At 37.7% G+C, this 19,153-nt stretch overlaps 1 protein-coding gene across 1 annotated transcript; it reads right to left on the bottom strand.

The window, feature by feature from the left end:
• Window positions 1-2,501: 2,501 nt before the first annotated feature.
• LOC139723133 (leishmanolysin-like peptidase) lies at window positions 2,502-16,311 on the bottom strand. Its single transcript, XM_071634398.1, has 12 exons — window positions 16,129-16,311; window positions 13,999-14,133; window positions 13,204-13,283; window positions 10,592-10,697; window positions 9,624-9,817; window positions 8,826-8,934; window positions 7,951-8,048; window positions 7,193-7,307; window positions 6,564-6,677; window positions 5,401-5,588; window positions 3,985-4,105; window positions 2,502-2,600 (listed from the first exon to the last, which is right to left on the bottom strand). The coding sequence occupies exons 1-12, from the start codon at window positions 16,309-16,311 to the stop codon at window positions 2,502-2,504; spliced, it is 1,542 nt and encodes a 513-aa protein (XP_071490499.1).
• Window positions 16,312-19,153: the final 2,842 nt, after the last annotated feature.

Genomic DNA, 19,153 nt, shown 5'->3' with positions numbered 1-19,153 from the left:
TTTAAAACGTAGCATAGCCCTGAATAATGCCAAAATATATTCAATAAAATGGTAATATGGATCTCCATATCTTTGTATGTAATAACGTACCGGTATCATCTTCCTGTAGGTATTGTATTTTTCTATTTTCTTGATTTAAGTCAATAAAGCAATCATCCCGGGGGCATCGTTCTGTTTTAATGATGGTGGGGAGGGACTTGGAGTTGGAATATCTGTGCGAGGGAGCGGAGCGACCGAGTGGGGGGAGGGTGTGGGAGGGGGGATACCCCCCTCTCAGACGAGGAAGATTTTGCATTTTCAGACCTGAAATTAAGCGATCTGGTGCACACTTTTGGTGAAATTTTGGATTTACATGTTTACATGTAGGCCTATACTATTTGACGTTGTCAACGTCTGGGCCATACCTTATGTCGATATTACTGTCTTTGCTAGCGAGCGAAGCGAGCGAGCGCTTGAGGAAATTATGTATACATTATCCTACAAGACTGTTCAGCTCTGTTACCTGTCTGGAGGCGGGCGTACGAACGTCATGCAATATGCCAAAATTTATACAATCACATTTCTGCTTCCTCCATTTTTTCCCTCAAATTTCAGGGGGGGGGGGGGATGATTGTACAGGCCATCCCCCCCCCCTCCTCCATTTCAGGGGGGGATATATCCCCCCATCCCCCCCCCCCGGGATTTACGCCCATGCTAGTAGGCCTATATGAGGAGTCTATATCAAGTCTTTAAGGTAAAGGGTGCATATTCTATGTAAAATAAGTAAGTTTTCATGCGGGAACTTAAGTGTCCGGAAACCCAACCCCCCATCATACTTATACAGTATGTGCGGGATTTCCGAGTGCGACGTGCGTAAATGTTTGGGACGAACATCTTGTTCGGACGTCTTGACCCACAAAGGTACGTGAAAAACGCTGAAAAATGCTGTTAGTTTTCGAATTTTCGACCCATTTTATAAAACAAATGATGCACAAGATTATTTCGTGGCGTTAGTGGAGGCGTATAGCTCACTCTCGGGTATTTACAATGTAGTGCAACATGCACTCGGCTTCGCCTCGTGCATGTTTCACAATTGTAAATACACTCGAGTGCACTATACGCCTCCACTAACGCACTCTATCCTGTGCATCATTGTATATTAACACGTACTGTACACGAATTCTTTAGTGCGTATAATATTATGTAACTCCATAATGTATCATCATCCACACAAACATTAAGATAAAACAAGGAAGAGAGAGAGAGAGAGAAAATGAACGCAAAAGAAAGGAAAGACGGAATTCGAAACGGAAATAAAAGCGGTAAAGACAGCTTTTGTTTCATTTGTCAACATCTAAACATTGCTGAAGAGGGGTGTTGAATAGCACAAACACCTCCCTTTTGCCCAAGGGAGGTGTTTGAACACCTCAAACACCCCCCCCCCCTTTTGGCAAAGGGGGGGGGTGTTTGAACACCCAAAACACCCCCCCCCCCCCTCGGTACGCCCTTGTATACGAGCATATACGAGTAAATATGCACTGTTTATTGTGGCAGAAAATACACATGAGTAGGTTCCAATAGACACAGAATCGCATTATTAGATTCCAAATCAGTGATACGAGAATTATCACATCTCAATATGACCACCGTCATTTCACAAAGGAGGACGGCCGTGCTCCTTATTATTCTTTTTTTTTTTCATCGGAGGCCAACAAACAAGTTTCAAATAAAAAGAATAATTTAACGCATATTTACCTGCTTAAAACGTTGTCCTCCTGTAGTCGTTTCCCAACTCATATAAACTCCCCTGTTTAAAGGTTATATACATAAAATATGCGTATAAAACAAAGGAGAATAAATTGAAAAATCTTATTGAAGACAGAAAAAAAAATCACTACCAAGGGACAGTGAAAGATGATAATCTCTGCTGCAATATGCCACATTAGCCCTAACAGAACCGTCTGACAATCCTATTGGTATTAGATATAAACATGTTACTCTTGGACCGAAGGAATTGATACCATGGTTTCAATTTAGTCTGCGAAGACCAGCAAAGTGATGCTAAAAAGTCCCAGCTTTTTAGATGGGTGAAAGATATAATGATTGACATATTAACAATGAGATTAATTCTTTCAACACCTAGAGGTAAGGTACGTATTGTTGATGGCAGCTGCTCTGACGGGATCTAATCTTACAACGAAAGAATAATATCGCACTGACACGTCTGAACTCAGAAATAAAGGATAGCGGTATACCTTTATGTATTCACTACAAAAAAAAAACAACTTCATCGGTATTAGTGTAATGTCAAAGAAATTGTTTGACGACTTTTGATTGTGAAATGTATGTGATTGCACATGCAGAATTTTAGTCAAAATGTAAAGGGTCATTCAAAATGAAAAACATAATGAAGATATACTCGAAACTTAATCGTAAAACAATTCGTATCGATCAATAAACTAATTATTAATGATAATCAGAAGTAAGCAAATGCGGGTTTAAGCTATCATACTCATATTACTTCAACTTACAGTGACATATGGACAGTGGTCAGCCGTTCCATACTGCCCGCCATAGTAGGCGATCTCCGTTTCGTTTACGTCCGTTAAGGAGTCAAAGTACTGCAACAAAAAGTGTGTTTGGAGGAATGTTTGGAGAAATGTCTTTTTGATTTAGAATAGATTGTTCCTTGTTATAGTTTCACTTCTTATAGCAGTATGTATCTATATTTTCATTTTGGATTAAACAGGTAGGCTATATCACATCATTTCTCCATTCATTATTTCTGTACTGGGTCTGTGGACAGGCATTACTGTATGCTTTTCTGTGCCAGTCAGTATACTCAAAGCAAAAAATTTACGGGGTTATCACGAAACGGTATGTATATGAATAGGGTAAAGTAAACTCTGTTTCGTTGGTATTGAAAACAAACCCTACCTCAATTAAGTTGGACTGGCTCATTTCATTCCTAAGTACACAAAGCTTTGCTTCTTTTCAGTTTTTCTTTTCCTACTAGGCCTAGTACTTTTCTTTTCATTACCTGATTTGGCTGATTTTTTTCTTTTTCTCTTTGACGTAATTTTGTATTGATTCATCCATTCTGACATTGTCGTATGCCTCAAGAAATGCTGAATAAATTATATCATTCGTGGTCACTTCAAGTATTACTCGTACAGCCGTGCATTGCGTCTCATCAAATACAATGCCGGAAAAAGTGAAATGCCTCTCCACTATACCCATTGATGGTAGCTTCATACAAGTTATTGGTTCCGCAGTCATATCCCTAAGATTCTCGACCGCTTCTTACGTTTGATAAGGAAACTCTCACTTTGTTTTCCATTTCGAATTTTTATTTCCCGTACAAATACGACGCCTCAGTTACTGGGAATTGATAATTGTAAGTGGCTGAAAATAACGTATCTGTAGATGATACGGCAATTATCTACATTGATATCGACTGAATATTTATGCAGAAGAATCTGAAGAAACGTATAACATTCTACTATAGCTACCTTTATCATTTGAAGAGAAGAGATTTTACCCCTTTTTTGCATGCCGTCTCGGAAGCTATCTTTAAGGTGACAAGGATGCACTCGCGATAAGAATTTCAGAATGATTCGAAGATTTTTGAAAATTGAATGCAATTATTTCATAATCGACTTTGAGAAAATAGTGAAAGGTCCTCGATCTTTATTTACGCTTATTTACATGTAAATGTATTTACAAACTCTAGCTGCACTCAATAGTACAACAAATCACAAATCTCTTTGAAAAATATTTGGGTGATATGGGGTCTATATCCCTTTCATGAAAGAGTTCTTATTGATAATGGAGAAGGGGCCGATACTTTGCAGAAACGGAATTGAAAATGGACATTAGCTGACGGTTACTGGACTTTACCATGAATTTGGTTCAATCACATTATACTGATATGCATGCTGTAGATGATACGGAATATTTTTATGAGAGCAATCTGGAGACGGTTGGATAGTACTACAGATTTACCTGATAAAGACTTGGAAGAGGTTGATCAAATCGCATTAGGTTACACCTGCCAGAGAACCCTCTTTCTGCGTCACACTGGGGAGCGTTTATTTGGTCACAGAAGGGCTCTATAGAATCTCCCCTTTGCACGGGAAAGGAAAAAGAAAACCAATTTTGATGAGGATGCATTTATGGTGTCATCATCTGTTTAACTCTTTATGTGCCATGGTGTAAACTCCCTGTGTCCCACGCAATTCTGAGACAGCAACGTAGTCATGCGTTCAGAAAACATTCTGTTTTTCAAATCTGTGTAACTTTTATAGGTTGTTGTTATTTTGAACATGTACCAACCGAAGTTGGAGAGAAAATGCCGAGCTTTGCTTTGATGTAAATTATATGACAATCTATGATTGTTTTTCTTCCAAATGACCGGTAGCTGTGTAGAGTCATGACTTTTGTACACAAAATAGTGACTGAAACTTTATCCAACAGGAAACATCGCCTGATATTCAATCACCACATAAAATGCAAGCTACATGTGACAAGAATGAAGTCGCAAGAATCGCTTTTAATTTACTGTGAAATTTAGCGATTTATCGATCGATTTGGATGGGTTTCTGCGTTTGAGAAGAATTATGCAAACTTGGCACGTCGTCGACCGAGTTGGGCTTGCGAACATGGCACATAAAGAATTAAAAAGCATTTAAAGACGCAGACTTCAAAGTTAATCTGAAAAGTAAAATGATCAACATTTCCACCTGTCTTAGATTTTTTGATAGCTAAATTGGGGAATTGTAGAATAGGGAAAACAATAATTACGCAATGATCAATTCGAATGGAATCATTCTTTTCTCTGCAGAGGGATCAATTTCATTCCTATTTATCAGATACAGTGTAACAAGATATACTCGGTTTGCGGTTAACCATGTTTAGTCCTTAGAAGGACTGTTGGAATGACATGAGAAAAGAAAGAGAGAAAGTCGGATAAGAGGTAAGTTATTGAGTGATAGTATTCGAATACTATCACTCAATTCTTTTCTCTTATCGGACTTTCTCTCTTTCTTTTCTCCTGTCATTCCAACAGTCCTTCTAAGGACTACACATGGTGAACCGCAAACCGAGTATATCTTATGTACTACACCATGCAAACGCCTTCCTTCAAAAAAAATCATACAGTTTAATACTTTTTATAATGCATTTCGTCAGCACTTGAATACGTCATATCATTTACGTAAGCCTGCTTGTAGGCTTGATAATGTATTTTTTTAATCACAAGGTCGAATGCTATACTTTTCTTGGTTCGAAAGGATTTCTTTAAGAAAAATGTGAGCTTGGTCTAAGCATACAGTACAGTATTTTCAGGTGCACTAATGAAGGATATACACTTTCCAATAATATCAGTATTAAAATCCGAAGGTTAAACATGAAGAAACTCACCTAGATCTCTTAGTGTCCATCCACCATTTGCAGCTCTTTGTGACGAAATCACAGCCAAGATTCTTGCCGTAATTGAAAGGATCAGCCTGGTCGTAGTTGGCGCTGTACCAGCCCGTGTCTTCGAAGAAGGCGAGGGAGAAGCGAGAGAAAATCCGAAGGAAGCTGATAAAACCCGTCATACTCTCTCCCTACAGTGAGTCAGAGGGAGAGGGAGAGAGAGAGAGGGAGGGAGAGAGAGAGAGAGAGAGAGAGAGAAAGAAAGAGGACGATAGCATTGACAAAAGATCCAACAACTGATGCTATAAGGATTAGAACCAACACTTGCTTTCGGGCGAAAGCTCGGTGGTCTAGTGGAGATGACGCCTGTCCGGTGATCAGGAGGTCGTAGGTTCGAATCCTGCTCGAGTATGTACGCCCATGATTTTTTTTTTATCATGGCTACTACTAAAACACTGATCAATTCAGTGCTTATTTACGTCGATGTAGGGCAATTTGTCAATCAGTTGCAACCGATGAAAAGTATGTTACCGAATATTTTAGGTTCATACGCCCGATGGAGATCTTAGTATTTTGCGATATTCAGGTTTATTATTGTAGAATGGACGAGGAAAACGTAATTAACCAGGATTATCAGCAGTGCTGGCAGGTCTGAAATTGAGTGATACATTCGAAGACACATAAAAGAGAAATTGTCTTCTCAAGAATATTTATATATATATATGTATATAATTGTCGTTAACCGTTAAACAATCTATTTAGCTAGATGGGTGTCAACTTAGTGTCTTATACATACATATATATATATATATATATATATATATATATATATAATATATTTTTATATACATATAATTCTATAGTTCATGTCAATTTGTTTTATTTCATGTTCATTACTTCCACACATTGAATTAAAGATATAAACGAGACATCTCCAAAGTTCATAATGCGGAGAAGAGTAAAAAAATATACACTTCTAGAGCAAATTTTGACCTTCTATACAGTGCAAAATGTGGAGGCGAAAAATCAAAGGCCATTTTTCTGCCGTGGTTTCTCCTTAATGTTAAAACATGGCAACCGTTTTATTTCTATACGCGACGAAAGACATGAAAGAGAGAAAGAGAAAAGAAAATAAACATAGTGAGAAGAGAGAATAGTAAACTTACTCCCATGATTCGTTGCTCGAAGTGCGCGAGACCGGTTCCTCCTGTTTGTCCCATGTTATCTTCTATCTCCACTCCTTCGAGTGTCGGACAGCCGAAATGTTCCCGCGCCTCCCTCTGTAAAAAGATGCAAACATGGCAAAGGGCTATCAGGATTTTGTGTATACATGCAACTCCACTTTCGAATATTAAACTCTTAGTCTCTCTCTCTCTCTCTCTCTCTCTCTCTCTCTCTCTTTCTCTCTCAAAATACACATGAGAGAAATAATGCACTATGATAATCAAACGTCCTCCGTTTTCCAAACAGAACTCTTCAAGCTGAGCCAAGTTTAAGATAACCGACACTAACCGAGTAGACTTTGATATAATCAAAGAATGGGGGAGTTTCGGTTCTCCTCTTTTGACGTTTGAACTTATTTAGAGATATGCAGTTATGGAACGATAATAGGAGTTGGATATTCTGTTGTAGAATATAATAACAACAATAATGATATTAATAATCATCCGAATAATGACATATGTATGCAGCCCATGTCCAAATGAACTTTACAATGGAATCATTGATGAATATCAATAGGTCTACAATGATATCATCCTATAAAGGAGAAGTAGTTTATTCTGATTTAACCCACCACTAGATTGGGCGTGACAAAGAGTCGGACGGTACGATTGAACACGCCGTCTCTGACATCCCAGTCCAGCGTCACCTCCTTAATCACAGTATCACTCCACTGGTATACACCAAGCCTTGAATAATAGTAGAAAGCAGTATGTTGATGATGAAAAAAAAAAAAGACACAGAAGATAAGAAATATTGTTTATACTCCAACCAGCCCCATAACCACGTCAAAGTGCCGAAAATTTGTCACTTGTCGAGCTCCTTTTTCACACCTTTTGGCACTCTTCAACTCTTAGGGTAAGAAGCGTTGCTAAAATCCATCATCTGCTTAATGCTAGAAGTAGACGTCTAAAGAAAGTAAATGTCTTGAATCATGCAGTCCATAATGTCTATTGTCTATTCCTTAAGGCATATGTCGTGGACTAATCATTCTCACCTGCACTTCGTAAAACAAACTTGGCGGACAACCGACTGAACACTCATGAATTAAGTTAATCTTCCACGTGAAGCTTAGGATCTTTCGTTGACTATGATATGTCATCCAGTACAGCTGACTTTCTTCAGGTGGAAGTTGCAACTCACTGTACCTCGTGTTATCTTTATAGCACACGTTGAATCCTACTGAATTGCTCATTAGACACACTCTCAATTATTATACGATATTCGTGAAAGGTTTCCAGTTTAAGAGGGTCAATTAAGGCATCACTTTCTCCAATGATTCCATGCTCCTTTTACAGTGGAATGACTGCCCACATGCTGGACACAACTTACTCGTAATTGATTTCGGGTAGACCTGTTGTTTCGTTGACGGGAGTCCTCGGATCACCGTTTTCATCTCTAAAGAATGCATATAGTGCGGGGCTGAAGCCCTGGAAGAGAGAAAATAGGCAATGGCATGAAATACAGTACCATTATTTATGCGTATTGACAGCTAACAAAATAAAAATGACTGAAAGTGTGAACACTAGTCAACGGCTAAGGTTTTTGTATAGCATGATGTCTCTGAGCCCACCTAGTGTGCTCATATTATACAGCTCTATGGCACTGTTAAGGTGTTAAACCAAGAGACTGCTTGGAGTCACTAGATCCCAGGCTAGCTTGTCGTGGTTTTTGAAAAGGAAGTTTTAAAATCTGGGGCCATATCAATAGCCATTTTGCTGGTGTGTGTGTGTGTGTGTGTTTTTTTTTTTTTTTATCTCGGCATTTTGCATGAGTGTAGAAAGTAACCGAACCACATGACTGTTGTTTCTTTAAATTGCTTGAGGCGCCCACTGTCTATTGTTGTTAAACGATTTTGGTAAAATGCATTTCACCTGTAGTAACCCTCTATTGTAGTAACTTCTCTACAAGGAATGAGTGCAATGTAACTTAGCCTGACGACTAATGTCCCGGATGTAAGATTTAGCCTCATGATGATTTTTGAAAGTGATAATAATCACGAAGGTCTACTTTTTTCTCAATATGATTGACAGATTGCCCGAGCATGACTTCTTGTATGCTAACATAAGGTGATTAGGTCATGGTCATGGACCACATGCCGGAGAAAATCTATAAAAACTCAACAAAATTCCCCAAGTTTCGGTTTATTGAATACCTGGCATGTGAGATAAGGGGGGGGGGGGAGGAAATGACTTGCGAGTACTTACGAGTGCATGAAATATTTCATGCTGAATGATGATGTCGAAAATCTCCTCATCAAACTGGGCAAAAATGTCTATCCATCGAGGACACATATTGATGAAGCCAATCAATGGTCTAGAGATTGTATGATGAAAACAGATAATCAGGTGCAATGAAAACAACTAGATTGAAGAATGAAATGAAATGGAATAAGAATAGATAGATATTCATTTTTCTTCTCATGCCATATTTAATGAACTTAAAAAACTATAAATAGGACATTGATATAGTAGTATACAAGTCAATAAATGTTATAGAAGTGATGAATCTGCTGAACCTGATGTATGCACAATGTATTTCGTATTTACACAAACACATAATGTACATATATAAATATATACATGATTATAATATGATAATACATATATAATTATATGATTATATTAATTAAGGGATTGTGCTTCTCTCATTCAAATAGCAATCACTTTTCTTAACCAGCTGACACGAATTTGTTTAATTTTTTTTTTTGGGGGGGGGAGGGGGGAAACTGTTGATGACAAAATAAATGCAGGCCTCCATGAAGAAAGCGACAAGCTGCAGTAGAATAGGATAACACGTAGCGAAAATTCGAGAACAAATTCTGGATATTTCGCTGACAGAAAATAAATCGTATTCAAATTTTGACATGTAAAGTAATTGTTAGGGGTTAACCATTCATGGTAAAGTGACAATATCCGCACCGATCTGACTCATAAGACATTGTTGATGTAGGTCGTTGCTTTTATTTGACTAGTCTTCAAGTGGCCAACAATACTGCAACACACCTGTAATCACCGGATCTCAAATAACACGGACTAGCAAAGGCCAAGATGCCTCCGACACAGGAATCCGACAAGGCAGCCACGTGTAGTACATAGTGAACGTCTTGGACCCCGTAGCTGGTCGTGTCGTTTGCCTGAGGTCCTCGGCAGTCGTACAACCTCCCCGTTCCATTCTCCACTTCACAAGTGTAACATTTCTATGAAGGGCAGGACAGAAGGGTAGTGTAAATTAATGATGAAAAACAAGTAAAATGAATACACAGCGTAACAAACGACAAAGTTGATAAAGAATTACAAGACTAAATGAATAACTGACTACCGTAAATTCCGGGGTATATAGGCCTCGAGCGTAATTAATGAAAACCTCTCTCAATCTTCAAATGAATGGTGATTGTTATACTTCATTGTTACTATAAACATTGTATTTTTTCACCTGTTTTCATGAAGCAATGATACCAGTGGATTGGGTATCATGAAGTTATGATGCCCCTTCATAAAATCGCTCATTAAGGCTGACAAAATTTATAATTTTGGTAAATGATTATTGAACTGTCATATGCATTTTTTTAATGGTTATTGCTATAATATCTACTGTATATAATGTTATACATTATATAAAAATATATGTATATATAATGTTATACATTATATATAGATATAATTTTACATTCATATTGTTATATATTCATATAGCTGAGGTAAGGCTGAACACATTCGTTTTTAAAATGTTAATAGACGGAACCTACAAACAGTTGTACGATTCTTTTTAGTACAGAATCGAAGTAACTTCCATAGGTGCTACGTCAACTTTTATAAATGCAAGCAATGCGTCATTGTCGATTAATAATATTTCACAATGATCCTCTTTCTTTGATTTGTCTCATTCGATAATTTCACAAATACAATTCTTGATACAATTAACAATTAAACAAACTAAACAATTCAAGAGAGATCGGCGTCACCAAACTCACCTCAAGGTGACTTTCAGGCAGTTCAATCAGACAATACGGACGAGCGCATTCGTGGATGCAGTATCTAGTTCCGTTTTCGATCTTAGCAGTGCCTTGGGGACAAGCCCTGCATGGTGGGAATCATCAAGGCTGTGTTTAAGAATTAACGAGGGTAGAGTTAAAAATCCCCATTTCCCTACACAACAACACCACCAACAACAACGCCATCAACGGCAGCAGAATAAAGATACGATCATGGCCCCGTTTCATAAAAGTTCTTTATCATCAACAAGTTACGATAGTTGTTATAACCTATTGGAATTCTTGCATCTGATTGGCTGAGACGAAATTTGTTATAGGAATGTGGCAGTTGGTACTGATAACAAGTTTAAGTATAAAACGGGACCCAATATTTATGTAAGGAATGACAACTTTCTGAACCGATTCCGGCGAGAATGAAATAGGCAGTTGCCCATACAGGCACCTAATGACATACTTGTATTGCATTCTGTATCATGTCCACAAGAAATCATAAAATTTCCATTTTTGATTTGCTAAAACGCAATTGTACCTAAGCCTCAGATACTAATATCTATATCTAACTTCTCATTATTTCGAAATTATTCAGCCGGGGAGTAATACCGTACTTTCATACTAAGTACCAGAAAACCTGAATTCACTCATTGCCTCTTGTATGGTCATAACATAATTAATGTTTAATAACTACAAACATTCAGGTTATAACTTTCTTCATTCTTATCCGATTTAGATTACGTTTGCCCTGCTGTGCTCACAAAATTTGACGCTTTATTTTAAAACTAATATTCAATCTTGTTCTTACTTACCTAACAGAGGAAATCGTACTTTTCTTTCAGCTATGTGCCTAGGGCCCTACGACCACGACGAATTTATTGTATAACGTGAGTGTGTGTGCATATCATTTTGTTTGTTGGTTGCGTTTTTTTTTTTGTTGTTGTTGCAAGAATAAGTCATCGAGTTTCTCGTCAAGAAAACCAAGAAAGGGTTTGCGATTTACGAGCTACAGGGAGGTCGATTCCCTGAAAAAGAAAAAGAAAAACTTATGGAGTTGCAAAGATAACACCCATGAGATGTGTCGCTCTTGTTCTTTTGTGTTGATCTGATTTCAAAAGCTATTCATATGAATCCAAGGCTATATAAATGAATGAAGCAGACCATAAAGAAAAGATTGATATCGTTTGTGTTCTCCATTAATACCAGACGTCACTATAGTTCCATCCGACCATGGAGCTACGTAGCCCCATGATCCGACAGAGTCAAGGTTTCGAAAGCATTACAATGCGCGCACAAGTAAACACATTCGTCAATACAAGTTTACACACGTTACGCTCATTAATATGTGGACCCCTCTGAAAAATAGCTCTGCTGATCAGGATGTTTTACCCCGTGACGTGGAAATAAATTCACTTCAATTCAACTTACGTTCAGATTAAGAAAGCAGCAACAACAGCACCGTTACCCCGTCCTATTTCTCTGACATTGTTCGATATGTGTGTCGACTGCAGAACCCGAAATAAATTTACTGAACAATGTCTGGAAAGATATCTCATTTGGAATTCTGGCATAACGTCATGAATGAGAAGGTAGCTTCGGGACAGTAGCTAGATCTTTGCATTTTCGCACAGCGTGTTTAACGAGTTCGGAATGTCATGATAAAATTTATCATTTTATTGTCAAACAAATTCATTTTCCTGTCGATCAAATTGATCAAATGTGACCGCGCATCACAAAACAAACAAGAAATCGCACACACTGATTTTGTGTGAGGACTGAATATAGGTGAAATGGGTCAACCTAGCCGATCTTGACTTTTTCATATTTTCTGAAAGAGCAAGTCTTCTTCTACATTATGGTAACATTTGGGATCATAAAACCTGCAGGAAAGTGTGTTTTTAGCAGTTTATCTCGAACAGTTTTTGGTAGAATGGTTTCTCGCTTCACACTTTTCCCGAGTGTGTGCTTTCTTCTAATATTTAGATACACTGCTAGGTTAGGAGAGTCCATTTGATTTGAGTTATACATCATTTTAAAGTTTAAAGTCTGCTCTTGCAGAATATGCTCTTAACTCAAATTTCATGTCCGGCGACTTTGTGTTCGTTTTGTGATGCAGGGTCACAAATGTTATACATTAATGGGCCTTTATATATCGAGGGTTAACCACGTTGCATCATGTAATGTATGTGTGGTGTAACAAGTTTATAAAAAAAACTTTGTCTGTGTCATCGAAGGGAATAGGTCATGTAGGTATGATACTAAAGTGAGTCTTGTGAACAGAAACTATGTTTTACGTAGGATTAAAGGCCGTAGATTTGATGAGTAAACGATTCGATCAGGGAAATAGTTCCAGCATTGTTCATCCGAGGACAATTTCAGTAAAACTTCGACGGAAACGAATGTCAGTTCACGCAATTGATTTGTGCTCAGCTACTGTGACAGTAAAAATTTGAGTTGCAATTGAAAAAAAAACCCAACTAACACGTTTGACAAAGCTCGATAGTGAATGACAGTGTTCCATTGCTGGCGAGGCAAGGTCGATTATTCATGTGAATCATGTGAATATTGATACCAGAATTATTATTCAGAGTGTGACATACCAGTCGACAGCAATATCTGCTCTCTCTCCCTTTACTTGAAGAAGGTTGGCTATCCGATTTAGTGTTTCAGTGGTAATCCTCTGTGTAATATGCAAAAGCAAGAACAAGAATTAATATGTAGTTAGCTGGACGTCTAATGCCATCACACCTCATGTTCAATTCCCCTTCAGTAAACAGTTTGAAAATGACACTTACAAATAATGTCGAATGCTTTATTGGAATCCTACATAAGAACTTTAAGAAGATGTAAGAAATACCCGTTGCCAGATAAGGGTTCAGGTTCAAAAAGATTTCCATTAGGTGATGTTATGGCCTCCTCAAATTGCGAACCCGTGTACAACTTTGGTGTAATGGGGTTGCTGTCAATATCTGTTTCCCAAAGCAAGTGGGCCTTTAAAACGGCACATCAAAATAACAAACTCACACTCATACACACCTGAGAAAACATGTATGAGCAGACACACACCCACACATTTATGTGTCATGCACTGGCGAATCGCTTGCTAAATGGAATAGTCTGAAAAGAAAGAGCGAAATTAAAAGAAAAACAATACAATTTGGGAGATTTGCAATATTGTGAAGTACTGCCAATTTTCTCAAAACAGTTTTTCATATAAATATAGAAATAAAAGAGCTGTCTAACCGAATTAGGGGAAACTTCCAGTGTCATAACTTTCTATTACAAATTTTCTTTTTGAATTTTATTACACTTTCCTCTTTGAAATATTTTAGTCTTTTTACTCTTTCGTTTTTAAACCAACTTTTATCTGGTCCAACATGGCCCTTTGACTTTACCTGTATGGTTTCATTGTATGTGCTTTCCAGTACACTCTGGTGGTACTCGACGTGTATAGCCATCCTCTCAGCATCGACGCTGCGACGGGACACGCGAGGCGAGGCGGAGGGGTGGGTGTGCGCGTGGTCGATGAGCTGTGCAGGCGAAACGAAATTACGGCAAAGTCAAAGACACTCGTTATATACTACGCAATGTTATCAGTTTAGGTCCAAGGGATGTATGAATACAGGCAATTCTGTACAGTGTACATTTTGTGCGCATATTATGATCTCAGAGATGTGTAGTATATATGGATAAAAATGTAATTTCTTCAGGTACCGTAGCATATTCTACTAACTATATTTGGCCTGGAAAACTTGTTTGAGTAGCTTAGTTATACAGAAACCTAATTTCGATTTCTGAAGAGGAAACATCGTTCTCGGAGAAACTAAGTAAATATAGAGCTGTAAAAACTGCAGGCTATAGAAGGAGATCAATTAACATCGAATCATAACACAGTCAGTAAGACATCTCACGTGGGTTCATGCAGTAAGCGCCAGACAAAGCCATCATATTTGCAATACACTGTGGTATCTCTCGAGTAAAGGAAGACCCCAAAAACAACGACGACGACGACGACGACAACAACAACAACAACGACGACGACAACAACAACAACAAGACAAAGCAAAACAAAACAAACAAACTACTAAAGCAACCCGCATCTTCATCAATCATTGTCAATTGTGGCTTTAAAAATGGAGTATCTCTTATATGTATTGGATTCTAAATTGTTCCTTTTACACTTTAGAAGGGAGTTCATGACTGAACAATATTCCTAATACTTGTAATAAGCTCCTGACAGATGGATAGAATGATGAATGAATTATTTTGTTTAGATTTTTTTGAATATTCATATATATTCAAAGGTATCATTATGGTAATATGAATATATATATATATATATATATATATATATATATATATATATATATATAGTATAACAAAACTGTATCGCACAGTATGATTGTTTTTCCTGGGTACATCTCTATCCATCTCTATCCATCTGTCTATTTATCTATAATCATCACTTCCTATATATATGTATATATATATATGTTTATATATGTATATATATATGTATATATATATTTACATATATATATATTTGTTATACTGTGTGATAAGAGCATGAAAATTTTGTCAGTAATAATTTTGGTATATACAACATATGTGTGTACATTGTATATTTCTGTGTTATGTTAGGGACAAGTAGCAACACACCATCCACTCTTTGTCTGTACCCGGGTTCCATGCCTGCTCTTTTGATTGTTGTAAACCAGCTGTAGGGGTTAATGACCACGAGAATGCTCATTGTATCGTAATTGTTAACAACCCTCCATCTGCACTGACAAACTTGTAACACTGAACCTAATTCTTTATACTACCCCACTCCTGCCTGACATGCAACACCGCACACAAACCTTCCCCCAATATCACATAATCACTCACATCCCGCCACAAGACAGCCACAAGACACCCAAGTAACTCACACGTCTGCTTAGCAGGTAATTATATTTCTTAGTTTATTTATGATGTAAGTTTTATATTTATTGTATGATATGTTTGTATGCCACATATACTCACTATAATTTTATATTCATTTACAGTTATACATTGTTGAATGTGTTGCAAATTGCCTAAAATGTTGCCAAGTATGCTATGAAGCTATTAACTCATGCCGAACTTGTATTTGATAATTATATTGTGTTCATGACTCCAGATTTGCTATGCTCAAAAACATATATTTCATTTCATAAACAGATAATAAAGCTGAGGAAGACCAAGGTCGAAAGCTTCGTAACAGCCGGCTTCATGCGACATCTTTTGTCATCTACATTGTCTCGACTATATATATATATATATATATATATATATATATATATATATATATATATATATTATATAAAAGCGATTGCAGTATCACTTTGTTGTATTAACATGGCTCTAAATTGCTAAATATTTGCTTTGATATTCTAACAAAGGAGAGTTGATAAGTCTTGAGTCTTGAAAAATGACGGGAAAATAAAGCTAGAAGATGACGTCGAAAACTGTCACACAAGGACCACGGTTATAGTCCATACACTCACCTGGTCATAATCTACAGGCGGAGTAAAACACTTCCCTTCGAGAAGGCCTTCATGTGATAATCCCATGCATTGATGAAGGAGGGTTAACAACAGAATAGCTCGCATGTCCCCGAGGTCACACGAGTACGCTGACGTTTCCACCTGCCCGCGATTTTTGTGTTTGTACCCAGTAGTAGTACCCATTGTACCGAGATCCACGCTCAGCTGGTCGAAGAATCGTTTCTGGATCAGTGTGATCTACAAAAGTTTTCCTTTGCCTCCCGATTTACTAATGATCATCCATTACTTCAGTCCTACGTTTGTAAAGCGCAATTGAAAAGCGTGTAAATGAAGCATCTGTCCTGTACGAATGGTTCTCGAATCAGCTTGTCCGTGGTTGGCGCCACTGTTCACTTCTTGGGGTCATTGCCACTGGACGCCGCAAGATCTACCCCTATTTCGATTATAACAGCAACTGCAAGTTTCACCCCGGCTATAGACCCATGACAAGAGGGAGCTGCCGACTCAATGTTGTGGTACATTCATTATTCCGATGCACTCATTTAAGTGCGTTTCTATACAGTCTACCCCAAAATGGTTGCGTGAGCCATGCCTAGTAGTTCGTTCCGGATCAATTGCTCGATATCCTTCAGTTCAGTGATTTGGTCAATGAAATCCCTATGTTGGATTCACCTTTAAAGACGCCCTATTGACAGCCCTGCCTGACACTCTCCACGGTCTGTTGGACCTTATTGGTCTCACTCTCAAGGGCCCCTTTTGAGTCTTCTTTTTCCGTCGTACCAAAATCACCAAAGTAATACGGGGGAAAAGATCATTCGCATAAACAGATTAGCATTGATTAACCCGTTGAGGACGGTTTGATATTGCTACAACACGCATTTCCCATAGACGCTTGCCCGAGTATACTCGGGACTCGTCCTCAACGGGTTAAGGAATGTCAGCATGGTAGGAAATGATTACTTGTGGTTGCCTATGAGGAATGCCTCCTTTATATCAACCCCATCTAAGGAGGTTACTCGTGTACACATTCATTTTTTAAGACACTACATTACTATTCAAAACAAGGCAAACTTCTAACAAACACTGATTATAACGAATTATCGGGTGTCATGAAGACGTTACTGCTAATCTGACTTTTCAAGAGTCAAAAAATCAAGCTACTCTTAAACAACGAAATCGGCTGTAAGGGAATAACTCTCACAAACAACTTAATTTCATATACATGAACAACGAAGAAAGAAGAAAGATTAGTAATTTTTTGAATTTGATACAGCGAGAAAGAGATTTTATTAAAATCAATTTCATTGATAATCATAACAGCAGTAATAAGTACTGTGTAAAATCTGACTGGAAGTTCACAGAGAAATGCAAAGGCTTGAGACAGATATGATCCCCCTTGTAGAGTCCAATATAAACAAACATCGATTTAGAGTCGAATCCAGAATACCTAATGAAAGTAACAGATGGAATACACAAACAAGTGAAATCTATGAAACATATGCTACTGCATTAAACAAACGAGTACAGCAGACAGAACAAAACTATAAAGAGATGGAGAGGTGCATTTGGTATAATCTAGAATGAACTAATAGGGTGTCTTTTAAGATGATCTAGACTTGAAAACGATTTACACACCAGTAAAAATCAAAACAAAAAACAAACATACCAATCATACAAAAAAAGATGCTTTGAAGTTTTAGCGCTGACCTACAATGTATATGTTATGCTTTCAACACGTTCATATGAGCGATGTAATCCCCTACTAAACACTTACACAAAACAACATACGATGCCAGTCTTTGCAAATATGCGTTTGTTTACTATATTTCCTTTTATAATTTTAATATAATACAAGTATACGTTCACAATTTAAACTGCACATTATATTACTTAAGATTGTGAAGAGTGTCATACATAAAATTGTGTTCTCATAATATGAGCACATGTGCGAATGTTAATAATATGAACGTGTTTCTTAAGTGTGCTCGTGTCAGTTTTTTTTTGTTTTGTTTTTTGTTCGCTTCTTGCATGGCATCCGTACCTCAACTCTGCCCATTAATACTTTTTCTTCTCATTCCTTTTAGAAAGTAGGGGGGAATCAAATTATCCTAAACATAATATACCGGTAACAAGTCGAAGGTAACGCACGATTTTCATAAAAACATGGGAAGACAGGGCCACGTACCACCAAACCCATAAACATTATACCTCGTCATCGGTCTTTTTTTTTTTAGAATTTTACACTCAACATTCTTTTTAATGCAATATTATCATGATAGTGCAAACTAGCTTAAAATGCTTTATTGAGAAATAGAGATTCAGCAAGTAATGCATTTCATGTTTCTTATACCACATTGCGTGTGCTGTTCCAAAGTGATGCCTCACTCGCGCACATAATGCATTGATATATAATTGCTAATTATGTCTATGATCAGTTAGACTGCGGTGAGTGGCCCAACTATGATAAGCAGCCGCGATCTTACAAAATTCATCTGTAGAGGGAGACAAATCGAAGAAAACTCGCACCGCATCCCCATTGTTGTTGTTATGGTTGTTGTAAATTTAAGACAATCATGCAGTCAGCGGTGACTTGCAGAGGATGAATCTGAAAGTGTTGGAAGGTCTTTAGTTTACTGGTGGCTCCTCTGCTCTCAAGTTGGATTTCTGTATTAAGGGCCTCGTGACCAATATCGTTTCTCTTTGACACATGTTGAGTTAGGTCCACCGAATATACGTTACGTCTTGGGGAAATAGATACAACAGATGCATATAAAAAATGTGCAGACTTGTTGAGAAGTTTCGGAAGAGGGCGCTACCTCTTATCGTCACACAGGCGGCGGGGAGGCTCAGTAGGGCTCACACCCATAAATATTTCCCCATAGGGATGTGTGTTAAAAATCAAATTTCAAAAAATTCTGTAAAACAGCTGGGAGAAATGAGGTGTTTCAGCTTCACTAACCTGGATAAGTCAGATATACCCTTTCATCCATCAAATGATCAGGGTGGATAATTCAGTTCAAATTCT

Source organism: Diadema antillarum, unplaced genomic scaffold, assembly GCF_040938485.1.
Source record: "Diadema antillarum isolate AM-2024a unplaced genomic scaffold, OU_Dant_1.0 scf00000181, whole genome shotgun sequence".
In the NCBI taxonomy this organism is placed as follows: domain Eukaryota; kingdom Metazoa; phylum Echinodermata; class Echinoidea; order Diadematoida; family Diadematidae; genus Diadema; species Diadema antillarum.
Note: the sequence above shows the minus strand (reverse complement) of the source record. Positions and strands in the feature narration are given on the sequence as shown.